The sequence below is a fragment of the Topomyia yanbarensis genome, chromosome 1 (genome assembly GCF_030247195.1).
Source record: "Topomyia yanbarensis strain Yona2022 chromosome 1, ASM3024719v1, whole genome shotgun sequence".
Lineage (NCBI taxonomy): Eukaryota > Metazoa > Arthropoda > Insecta > Diptera > Culicidae > Topomyia > Topomyia yanbarensis.
In genome coordinates this window covers 101276570-101289481 of record NC_080670.1, presented here as the reverse complement: position 1 = coordinate 101289481, position 12912 = coordinate 101276570, and the positions used below count along the sequence as shown (strand labels likewise).

The 12912-nt window shown below is 48.0% G+C and overlaps 1 protein-coding gene across 6 annotated transcripts in view; it reads left to right on the top strand.

Moving 5' to 3' along the window:
* Positions 1-12673, top strand: part of LOC131696428 (E3 ubiquitin-protein ligase UBR1) — an 813967-nt gene extending 801294 nt beyond the window's left edge. For all 6 annotated transcript variants that reach the window (XM_058954978.1, XM_058954938.1, XM_058955063.1 and 3 more), the window contains one exon: positions 11248-12673. In XM_058954978.1, the coding sequence (XP_058810961.1) occupies positions 11248-12454 (1207 nt within the window). In that variant the 3' untranslated portion in view covers positions 12455-12673. The remainder of the gene's footprint in view (positions 1-11247) is intronic.
* Positions 12674-12912: the final 239 nt, after the last annotated feature.

Below are 12912 nucleotides of genomic sequence, written 5' to 3'. Positions count from 1 at the left end.
TCAGTATTGCGAATGATCCACACATTTCTAGAACGCGTGGCGTGAAACATAAATACGCGCTTTCTGCGCGTCATAGCAACAAATTTTATTGCAACCATTAACATGTGAAGTACAAATTAGAATGAAAATACAAAAGTATAAAGTGTAGAAAGGTGATTTCTATTCCAATCGATCACATCCTGTAGCAAAATGGTTTCCAATATATAGGCCGCTAAAGTTGTTTGCGGTTTGTTTCGAGTGGTTCACCCACGAGTTTTATTTCTCTGTGGACAAGTGTAAATATAGCCTGCCGCCAAGAGCAAGCTGTAAATTTTCCTCACCAAGGACCATCCCTAGGCCCAAACAAGTACTGGTGCAAGGTGATTTCTGCTCAGTGCATTTAAACTCAGGGCGAGCGGGAAAATATCCGACCGGGATTTTGTCAGCACTAACGATGGCACGCCGGATGGAGCTGAAGAAGGCGAAACACATGATTTATGCCGGGAGATGTCGCAGCGGTATTTTTTTTCAATGGAGAATGCAATTTACGCACTAACCCAGTACACGTGCTATTAGTAGATGCCAAGCTACCACACGGGGTGTACTGGAGTGTCGGGCTCTCATGGTGACACCATGACTAGGTAATACCGACTAAACTCCATTGGGCACCGCCATTGTTCCCCCCAGGGCCTACCTCTCGGTATTATTTCTGGGGGGATGGCTGTACTTGATTTACTCACTCACTCTCTCTCTCTCTCACGCGGTCATACAGCCTAAATGAAGCTTACATGGGTGCTCTCTCTGTCACACCTTGATTCACTCTCTAACACTCCACATGAGGCTTACTTTACTCATCTTTTTCGTTTCTTGCGAGGCTGACTTGTGTGGTCACCTTTTTCATACCTTGCTAGGCTTACTTTTGTGCTCGCCTCTAACATACCATGTGAGGCACCTGATTCACTCTCAATCATACCACTCTATTACACCCCTGTCGCTCCCCCTGGCATACGAGTGGGACATTTTTCTTAGGTCCCACTTCTGATATACCATGTGAGGTTTACTTGGGTGCTCACCTTTTTCATACCTTGTGAGGCTCACTTGTGTGCTCACCTCTAACACCCTTAACATACCGTGTGAGGCTGACTTGGATGCTCACCCTTCACACCTTTGCCACGCCACGAGGCATCGATAGCTAAGTCCCAACATGCTACGCTACGACCCTCCCATCTTGGCATGAGGCAGTCCACATATACGCCTATACATTTCACTCACTTTTCCTGCGCTCGCTCCAACTAACCAATCACTACCCGAGCAAATACTCATGGATTCAAACACCACATAGCCCCTTCAAAAGACCTTAAACATGGTCCGTGACAAAATTCACAACCATCAAGACACCATAAAATGGTCTCAATAACCCATAAATACATCAACATATGGTATCTTATATGGGATCAACTGGACCATGGTGATGGTATATTCATGGCCTGAACCCATTTCAAACACCTATGTCAAACACCATGGCCAAGGGGGTATTATGGGCTTTTCGTTTGCTCGGGTAGTTAGTCGTGACCGTCGTCTGTTGCTCGGTGCTCCCTGTAGCCTGCAGGCAATCTTGGTGGTTCAGTCGAGACTGTGTTCCACTTCTCCACCGCTTGACACATCCGCTGAATAAGGGTATCAGGGGTTGTGTCCCAGCCGCAGACGTCAAGCATTGCTCTTCTTTCGACGTCGAAACGAGGACATACGAGCAGTCTGTGTTCGGCAGGAATTGTGTCAGATGGAAGCGAACTTCCCCATGGGGTCTGCCCACCCAGCTCGATATGTTAGGTATCAGCCGGTGGGTCCACCTACCTTTCGAGGAGTTATCGCACTCACGCTGCCATCTGGCGACCGAGGCCACCCTGGTGCGCTCGCGGGCTCCTCTATTTTCACGTAGCTCGAAGCACTTCTCATCTTCCCTGATGACCAACCAGACTGGCATCATGTTCGCTATCACGCAGGATGCATCGTGTGATACCGTGCGGTAATCAGATATCACTCTGAGGCACATCACGCGGTAGGTGCTCTCCAGTTTCTATAGGTAACTGGTTACCCTCAGTGCTCTTGACCATGACGGGGCGCCGTACCTCTCGCGCTTATCCATTCCTCCACCGTGTTGATCGCGTGTTCTGCGGTATGCTCTACCTCAGGGATTGACTCCCCGTAGACCTCCAAGGTTACGTCGTCGGCAAAGTTGACGATCTTGACCCCAGGAAGGAACTTCAGTTTCAGAACCCCGTCATACATGAGGTTCCATAGCACCGGGCCTAGGATCGAGCCCTGCGGGATACCGGCGGTAATCGGAACCCTTTTCTGACCGGCATCGGTCTCGTATAGCAGTACGCGGTTCTGGAAGTAACTTTCTAGGATCCGGTACAGACCCACTGGTAGGCAGAGCCGGTGTAACGAGAGCGCGATGACATCCCAGCTTGCGATGTTGAATGCGTTCCTCACTTCAAGTGTCACTAACGCACAGTATCGAATGCCTCGCCTTTTTCGTTGGATCGCTATCTGGGCAGTCTTTATCACTGAGTTGATAGCATCCATCGTGGACTTACCCTTCCGAAAGCCAAACTGGTTGCTTGACAGGCCGTCCGTGCCTTCTGAGTACGGGGTTAGCCTGTTGAGGATGATCCTCTCAAGCAATTTGCCAGTCGTGTCGATCAGACAGATTGGTCTGTACGCCGATGGGTCGCCTGGCGGCTTCCCGGGCTTCGGCAACAGCACCAATTTCTGCCTTTTCCATCTATCGGGGAAACGGCACTCGTCAAGGCATCTCTGCATAGCTAGCCTGAACATGTTCGGGTTCGCTATGCCTTGAGAGCGCTTTTTGGAACTATCCGGCCCTGGAGCTTTGTTCATTGCTAGGGAATTAGCCACTGCGAGTAGTTCTTCATTTGTCACCGGAGCCACCATTTCGGCCGCGCCCACACTATATCGTAGTGCAGGTGGCCAGGGGCTTGTGGCTCGAAACGGGAAGAGTGCTTCGATAATCGTCTCCAACCGGTCCGGAGACCGTTCTGGGGGTGAAGAGCCTTTGGTCTTCGCCATCACGATTATGTAGGCGTCACCCCACGGATTCGCGTTGGCACTCTCACACAGGTTGTCGAAACACGCTCTCTTTCTGCTTTTAATGGCCTTGTTAAGGGCCAATTTCGCAGCTCGAAACACTTCACGGCGGTTCTCTCTTGCATCCTCGGTGTATCCTACGTCTAGCTCTAAGGCAGGCTGATCGTAGAGCTGCAATCTCGGCACTCCACCAGTATACCGGGCATCTGCCGTTTCTTGGCAGGGTTTTCCTCGGTATAGTGGCGTCGCACGCTTGATAGAACGGCTACCAGAGCATCCCCGCTAAGACTCAGTGTTGGCCTCCAGTCCCAGGGCCGCGGCGAAAGCTTCGATGTCGAAGTGATTGGGCTTCCACCCGCATACCGGACAGGGATCTCCCGCCCTCGGATGCTGCATACCATAGTTGATCCTAATGCGAATTGCTAAATGATTGCTATGGGTGTTGGCCTCGTCTACACTCCATTCCATGCCTGGAACCAGACCCGGGCTGGCAAATATTACGTCAATCCATGCCTGCACCCAGTTTCTACGGAATGTGCTAGCCATTATTGGCTGACACAGTGTCGAGTTTCGCAAGCGCCTCCAGTAGCGCTTGGCTCCTGCTATTTGTACAGCGGCTGCCCACTCTACTGCCCACTCTACTGCCCAAGCGTTAAAGTCTCCCGCTATGACTACCGGTTTACGGCCCACTAGGTCTGACGAGAGCCTGTCGATCATCTGGTTGAACTGTTCTATGGGCCACCTTGGTGGAGCGTAGCAGCTACAATAGAACACACTATTGATCTTGGCAATCGCAACACCCTCGGCGGAGGAGTGTATTACCTCTTGAACCGGGAACCGACCCGTTGTACAGATTGCCATCATCCCAGACCCGTACGACACCCAATTGGCGTTGCCGGCAGGGATGTTGTACGGGTCGGATAAGAGGGGACATCTGTCGTCGACTCCGAGACCGGCTGCCACAACAGCTGTTGGGCAGCTGCGCAATGGTTAAGATTTTGCTGTGTGACGTTCACGGCTTCTTCTTATTTGCCTCACCGAAGGGACACGAAGGTCCAACCATAGCATGGTTACGGTCTTGCTTCTTAACAGTGAAGATAAAGCATTTAAGCGCCTTAGTGCAGCCCCGCTCCTTATGCCTCTCCTCGCCGCAGCGATGAAATAGTTTGCTCCTGTCTGTACCCTTACATTTGTACGACTCATGGCCGGACTCAAGGCACCGATAGCACCTATCCACTGAAGGCGGCCGGGGTATGCTAACTGGACATACTGACCAGCCGATCTTCAGTTTTCCTATCACGGTAACCTTTTTTGCTTCCGCTTTCAGTAGCCTGAGGTAGGCTACTCGCGTGCCGCAGGGTCCCGCTCTCAAGCGCACAGAGGCCCGCTCAATTACTGCGCCACATTGTTCTTTGAGGGCTGCGACGACACCATCTGCGGTCTTGAACTCATCCAGCTGCTTACACTCATTTCCGCTCCTAACGATCTCACCTGGGCGCCTTCACCCAGGACCTCTTGGGCCAAGGCCTTGTATACCGCACTAGATTGTGCGCCTCGCTTCAGCACCAAGAGCATTTCGCCTGTATTGGTGCGTCTCACGCTGCGCACGTCTAGCCCGAGGGCCGAAAGGCTTTCGGACGCCCGCATTGACTTTAGGACGTCGGCATATTTGTCCTTGTTTGTCTTTAACCACAAGGTCTCGCCTCTGTCCTTGGCCTTCTTTGCGGGTCGAGGTGCGTCCGACGTGGACTTTCTCCTAGTGACTAGCTTCCAGGGGTTTTCGCACCTGACCGGGTTGCGCCGGTTTGCTAGTGCCTTCTTTCTGCCCGGCGGGGTCATTTGCGCCCCAGTTTACCTCGACCGAACGGCGTTTGGCCGTGACGGTTACACGCCGTTTGGTGTTACTTTTTGCACCCTCGCCTCGTGACTTCCTAGGACGCTTCGCGTTGGACGTCGTCTTGCGCTTGCCCATGATCTTCGAGAGGACTTGGCTGCTCCATAGAAGGGGAAGGCCCCTGTCTGGGTACCTATGTCGGCCTTCTCTCTTCCCTCCACCCTCTTGGAGGCCACTGTCAGGGTTCCTCTGTCGGCCTTCTCTCGACCTTCTACCCTCTTGATGTAAGCCTGCTGTTCCTGTCTTGCGACTCGAACAGCTTTTCGGAGCGCCAGCAGGCTCCGTTTCAGATCCTTGCTGATGTTTTGTTTCGCATTTGTGAACTTGATGATACTATCGAGTTGCTCCACAACTTTACGCATTTCGGTTAGTGGCCCGTCCAGCGTGTTGGTAGGGCTATTTCCTACCACTGCTGGGGGGTCACTGGTGCTGTCGGATGCAGCCCCCGTCGCTCCACTACCCTCCCCACTGTGGGAGACCACATCAAACCACCTTTGGCAAAGGGGTTCGCACCTCCGTTTGTTTGTTTTTGTTTTTGTTCACTTCGCTCATTGTTCCCACGAGTAGCGCGAGAAAGAAAGGTCCTCCTCGCAAGAGCTCCGCAGTAACGTGGTAAGGGACGCTTACTGTGGGGGTTTCACAGGTACCCCACAGGCTCCGTTAACGATCGAGCATCTTTTTCACCACCTCGATCACTCATCCCTCGGCACGGGTCGCTTCACGCCTTGGACTTGGGGTTATGATCTTTGTTGCTTTACGTGATGACCGCGGCCCAGATCATCACACCCATTCTCCTTTACCAGGGCAGCAGGAATAGGTGGATAGAAGAAGTTAGCGGAAATAAAGGAATGTGTGAAGAAAGACCAATAAAGGGGTATATGTTCAAAACGACAAGGTGTAGGTTTTGGTTTTAAGAGCAGTCGGTCCAGCTAAGGCAATCCAGTGCCAGTTCCAGCACAATTTTTAATCGAATACCAATCCCTACTCTCAATTTCTCTCCTCCCGTGACACGTGTGGAGTGCGCAGTAGTATATACGGTATCTAATAATAACAAGTGTTAGACTAACATTCTTTCTCTTTCCTGCTGCGATCTACTTAAAAGCATGACTGGTGCCGGTATTGATCAATATACAAATATGGATTACCAAGAGTTGTACATTAAATGGTGATTATTCACTCTCAGGCTTTGTCATCTGTCATGTGTCATTGAATCTCTGCAATTTCAGCTAATCCCACTTAATAACATAGTTGCAACCCAGCGTGGTCGCAGTTGGCCTCCAGTCCCAGGGCCGCGGCGAAAGCTTCGATGTCGAAGTGATTGGGCTTCCACCCGCATACCGGACAGGGATCTCCCGCCCTCGGATGCTGCACACCATAGTTGATCCTAATGCGAATTGCTAAATGATTGCTATGGGTGTTGGCCTCGTCTACACTCCATTCCATGCCTGGAACCAGACCCGGGCTGGCAAATATTACGTCAATCCATGCCTGCACCCCGTTTCTACGGAATGTGCTAGCCATTATTGGCTGACACAGCGTCGAGTTTCGCAAGCGCCTCCAGTAGCGCTTGGCTCCTGCTATTTGTACAGCGGCTGCCCACTCTACTGCCCACTCTACTGCCCAAGCGTTAAAGTCTCCCGCTATGACTACCGGTTTACGGCCCACTAGGTCTGACGAGAGCCTGTCGATCATCTGGTTGAACTGTTCTATGGGCCACCTTGGTGGAGCGTAGCAGCTACAATAGAACACACTATTGATCTTGGCAATCGCAACACCCTCGGCGGAGGAGTGTATTACCTCTTGAACCGGGAACCGACCCGTTGTACAGATTGCCATCATCCCAGACCCGTACGACACCCAATTGGCGTTGCCGGCAGGGATGTTGTACGGGTCGGATAAGAGGGGACATCTGTCGTCGACTCCGAGACCGGCTGCCACAACAGCTGTTGGGCAGCTGCGCAATGGTTAAGATTTTGCTGTGTGACGTTCACGGCTTCTTCTTATTTGCCTCACCGAAGGGACACGAAGGTCCAACCATAGCATGGTTACGGTCTTGCTTCTTAACAGTGCAGATAAAGCATTTAAGCGCCTTAGTGCAGCCCCGCTCCTTATGCCTCTCCTCGCCGCAGCGATGAAATAGTTTGCTCCTGTCTGTACCCTTACATTTGTACGACTCATGGCCGGACTCAAGGCACCGATAGCACCTATCCACTGAAGGCGGCCGGGGTATGCTAACTGGACATACTGACCAGCCGATCTTCAGTTTTCCTATCACGGTAACCTTTTTTGCTTCCGCTTTCAGTAGCCTGAGGTAGGCTACTCGCGTGCCGCAGGGTCCCGCTCTCAAGCGCACAGAGGCCCGCTCAATTACTGCGCCACATTGTTCTTTGAGGGCTGCGACGACACCATCTGCGGTCTTGAACTCATCCAGCTGCTTACACTCATTTCCGCTCCTAACGATCTCACCTGGGCGCCTTCACCCAGGACCTCTTGGGCCAAGGCCTTGTATACCGCACTAGATTGTGCGCCTCGCTTCAGCACCAAGAGCATTTCGCCTGTATTGGTGCGTCTCACGCTGCGCACGTCTAGCCCGAGGGCCGAGAGGCTTTCGGACGCCCGCATTGACTTTAGGACGTCGGCATATTTGTCCTTGTTTGTCTTTAACCACAAGGTCTCGCCTCTGTCCTTGGCCTTCTTTGCGGGTCGAGGTGCGTCCGACGTGGACTTCCTCCTAGTGACTAGCTTCCAGGGGTTTTCGCACCTGACCGGGTTGCGCCGGTTTGCTAGTGCCTTCTTTCTGCCCGGCGGGGTCATTTGCGCCCCAGTTTACCTCGACCGAACGGCGTTTGGCCGTGACGGTTACACGCCGTTTGGTGTTACTTTTTGCACCCTCGCCTCGTGACTTCCTAGGACGCTTCGCGTTGGACGTCGTCTTGCGCTTGCCCATGATCTTCGAGGGGACTTGGCTGCTCCATAGAAGGGGAAGGCCCCTGTCTGGGTACCTATGTCGGCCTTCTCTCTTCCCTCCACCCTCTTGGAGGCCACTGTCAGGGTTCCTCTGTCGGCCTTCTCTCGACCTTCTACCCTCTTGATGTAAGCCTGCTGTTCCTGTCTTGCGACTCGAACAGCTTTTCGGAGCGCCAGCAGGCTCCGTTTCAGATCCTTGCTGATGTTTTGTTTCGCATTTGTGAACTTGATGATACTATCGAGTTGCTCCACAACTTTACGCATTTCGGTTAGTGGCCCGTCCAGCGTGTTGGTAGGGCTATTTCCTACCACTGCTGGGGGGTCACTGGTGCTGTCGGATGCAGCCCCCGTCGCTCCACTACCCTCCCCACTGCGGGAGACCACATCAAACCACCTTTGGCAAAGGGGTTCGCACCTCCGTTTGTTTGTTTTTGTTTTTGTTCACTTCGCTCATTGTTCCCACGAGTAGCGCGAGAAAGAAAGGTCCTCCTCGCAAGAGCTCCGCAGTAACGTGGTAAGGGACGCTTACTGTGGGGGTTTCACAGGTACCCCACAGGCTCCGTTAACGATCGAGCATCTTTTTCACCACCTCGATCACTCATCCCTCGGCACGGGTCGCTTCACGCCTTGGACTTGGGGTTATGATCTTTGTTGCTTTACGTGATGACCGCGGCCCAGATCATCACACCCATTCTCCTTTACCAGGGCAGCAGGAATAGGTGGATAGAAGAAGTTAGCGGAAATAAAGGAATGTGTGAAGAAAGACCAATAAAGGGGTATATGTTCAAAACGACAAGGTGTAGGTTTTGGTTTTAAGAGCAGTCGGTCCAGCTAAGGCAATCCAGTGCCAGTTCCAGCACAATTTTTAATCGAATACCAATCCCTACTCTCAATTTCTCTCCTCCCGTGACACGTGTGGAGTGCGCAGTAGTATATACGGTATCTAATAATAACAAGTGTTAGACTAACATTCTTTCTCTTTCCTGCTGCGATCTACTTAAAAGCATGACTGGTGCCGGTATTGATCAATATACAAATATGGATTACCAAGAGTTGTACATTAAATGGTGATTATTCACTCTCAGGCTTTGTCATCTGTCATGTGTCATTGAATCTCTGCAATTTCAGCTAATCCCACTTAATAACATAGTTGCAACCCAGCGTGGTCGCACATGCTCAAGCTATTGGATATCCGATAATCGTTGATTTCTTATATCTTCGCTGTTCAGAAAACTATTCTAATATTAGATCTAATTCTTAGTATGAGCTACATCAAATACGCTGCGCCAACACGAATTCTTTTAATAAAGTCGTCGTCATGTCATGAACGTTCCACTTCCAGCTTCATCGTTCGTTAGCAGTTTGTGACCCACCGTGATGCTTTTTCAATCTCTTTCGCTTGGTATGTTATTCATGCTTATCAAAGAGCACACTTTGGACCACTTTGTGATCAACATGTCATCAGTTTTTTCGGCATTTAATTAGCAAGGGACTGGAAGGTGAAGTATATTTTTCAATATTTAGAGCCATAGTACTCAAGGGAGAGCAAGGTGTTGAAGGGAGAAAGTTTAGAAAAGCGTGGAAGGATCATATATGCAAGCTTAGAGTTCACCGGCGACTTAACCTTTTGTCTGCTACCGTAGGAGTCAGGGTCTTTTGGCATTAGAAATGCGAATCACCTGAGTCTACGGCATGTCCGAACAAGCGTAAAGTAACTTGTTACTTCATGCTGTCGGAACCGACAAAAAGTTAAGTCACGGTAAACTTCCACACTAAGCATTTGCGACGTTGAAACTCATTGAATGAGCCAGTTTTGTTTGTTCCCTCACCAATTGCCTGCCTGAGTGATTTTATTTTATCGACTATTGTGACTGTCTCAGCGTCTGTGACAATATGGTCACATGTGTTGCTGATTTGCACGGTGTCGGCAGCTTTCACCCAACGCTGCAACGATGGATCCCCATCACGTTAAGTTCTATTTGTATCAATTTTTTTGTTAACCATTTTTGTTAAGACCTATTGAGTCAATTTGTCAACAGTTTTTTCAGCATTTAATTAGCAAGGGACTGGAAGGTGAAGTATATTTTTCAATATTTAGAGCCATAGTACTCAAGGGAGAGCAAGGTGTTGAAGGGAGAAAGTTTAGAAAAGCGTGGAAGGATCATATATGCAAGCTTAGAGCTCACCGGCGACTTAACCTTTTGTCTGCTACCGTAGGAGTCAGGGTCTTTTGGCATTAGAAATGCGAATCACCTGAGTCTACGGCATGTCCGGACAAGCATAAAGTAACTTGTTACTTCATGCTGTCGGAACCGACAAAAAGTTAAGTCACGGTAAACTTCCACACTAAGCATTTGCGACGTTGAAACTCATTGAATGAGCCAGTTTTGTTTGTTCCCTCACCAATTGCCTGCCTGAGTGATTTTATTTTATCGACTATTGTGACTGTCTCAGCGTCTGTGACAATATGGTCACATGTGTTGCTGATTTGCACGGTGTCGGCAGCTTTCACCCAACGCTGCAACGATGGATCCCCATCACGTTAAGTTCTATTTGTATTAATTTTTTTGTTAACCATTTTTGTTAAGACCTATTGAGTCAATTTGTCAACAGTTTTTTCAGCATTTAATTAGCAAGGGACTGGAAGGTGAAGTATATTTTTCAATATTTAGAGCCATAGTACTCAAGGGAGAGCAAGGTGTTGAAGGGAGAAAGTTTAGAAAAGCGTGGAAGGATCATATATGCAAGCTTAGAGCTCACCGGCGACTTAACCTTTTGTCTGCTACCGTAGGAGTCAGGGTCTTTTGGCATTAGAAATGCGAATCACCTGAGTCTACGGCGTGTCCGGACAAGCGTATAGTAACTTGTTACTTCATGCTGTCGGAACCGACAAAAAGTTAAGTCACGGTAAACTTCCACACTAAGCATTTGCGACGTTGAAACTCATTGAATGAGCCAGTTTTGTTTGTTCCCTCACCAATTGCCTGCCTGAGTGATTTTATTTTATCGACTATTGTGACTGTCTCAGCGTCTGTGACAATATGGTCACATGTGTTGCTGATTTGCACGGTGTCGGCAGATTGTGATCAACAGTTAGCAGGATCCGCATAAAAAACCACAAAAAATCGATATACATTGAAACATCTTTTCCGGTAAATGTTTTGGAACCCGATATTTTACATCAAAACTCTTGGGCCTCCCGAATTTTTTTGGCTGGATGCTTGTGTTGGATGGATAAATTTGCTTTATTCGTACGTTTTCCATTCACTAATATGTTGTTTTTTATTTATCTACAGGTGCACTACATGCCTGTCTGGCTTTGTACGGATCTCTGCAGTTTTAGGAAACAACATCAAAACGTTCAATTCTAACTTTGTGGACTACATGTGTGATTTGCATGATACGTTGCTGGGCAAAAAAAAGTCTCAATTTCTTGAATGGGATATTTTCGGTATGATGACTTCTTTGTTACTCACCACTCGGTGTGTACTGTTTGGTATAAGCAAAGAAGATACAATACCAAAAGGCAATAGTTTCGATCATAACATTCTAATTGCTATGTTTCTCGTAAACGCAGTGCGAGTTATTGTAACACATGAAATAAAGTTCCCACATGAAGATATTGACGATATAGTGCTTGAAGATCGCATTGAGCGTTCTGAACATCTCACCGATATTTTTATAAATTACAATATTTATTATGATAATGAACGCCCTCTCCCAAAAATGATGAAATCGCACCTGCAATTAACAGTTAGGGAACAAAGCCAAACATTTTTGAGATGTGCCTGTTTATTTTTCCATGCGATAACGGATGTAGATCTTCCTAGGGACGATGGATTCGACGCGCTGACTTTATATTTAGGACTGGATTCGGATATATGTTCTTATTTCAATAATGATACCTATTACCAATTCATATTATCCCTCGTTAATGCCAACCATCAAGAATTACAAGCGGTGAAACAAAACATTAGGATAAAACAATCAGGGGATATCGTTCCAATCATACAGGCAATACCACCTGTTAGACAACTGATAGACTTGCCAGAAGATTACAGCGATTTAATCAACAGTGTATCATTTTTTTCCTGTCCAAATAATGTGAGAGATGAGTCGCGAAACCCCACAATGTGTTTGGTATGTGGCGAAATATTGTGCTCTCAATCATTTTGCTGCCAAAAGGAGTTGGATAAAAGTTCGGTTGGCTCATGCACATATCACGTGCATACGTGTGGTGCAGGAATTGGAATATTTTTAAGAATACGGGATGCAGAAATTTTACTGCTTGGTATAAATAAAGGTTGTTTTATTCCTGCGCCTTATTTGGACGAATATGGCGAAACGGACCAAGGTCTACGAAGAGGCAATCCGCTGAGGTTGTGTAAGGAACGTTACAAGAAACTACACATTATCTGGCTTAGTCATGGGATACATGAAGAAATTACTCGTCGAACTGAAACCCAGCAAACACTGTTCGCGACACAGTGGCTAAATCTATGAAAATCTATCGTTGCAATTAAAATACTGCACAAAGATGTAAAGAACCAAACACGCCAGGGGTTTTCATTATGTTTACTGATTTTTGAAACTAGAAATTCGAAACTTTTTATGTAAATTTGTTTGCTATATTTAACAATTGTTGATAGAAAAATTATTGGAACTTAATTCGACGATAATAATGAGTACTAATAATAATAATAATAATAATAATAATAATAAGCTTGCTAGTTGTTATACTTTATTTAAATCCGAAAGTTCAATGTTTTTGCATATTTGGAGCATTGGGAAAGATCAATAGCTTCACGATAGAAGAGATGCGTAGTCAATATGGTAATCTATCACTAAATCTAATTACATAGTCGATCATTTGTGTAGCTACTGTGCATTATTGCGTGAATGTGTTGAGTGTTTAGGATATTGAATATGTTTAGATGAGTGATGTGTATAGCCACAATCGA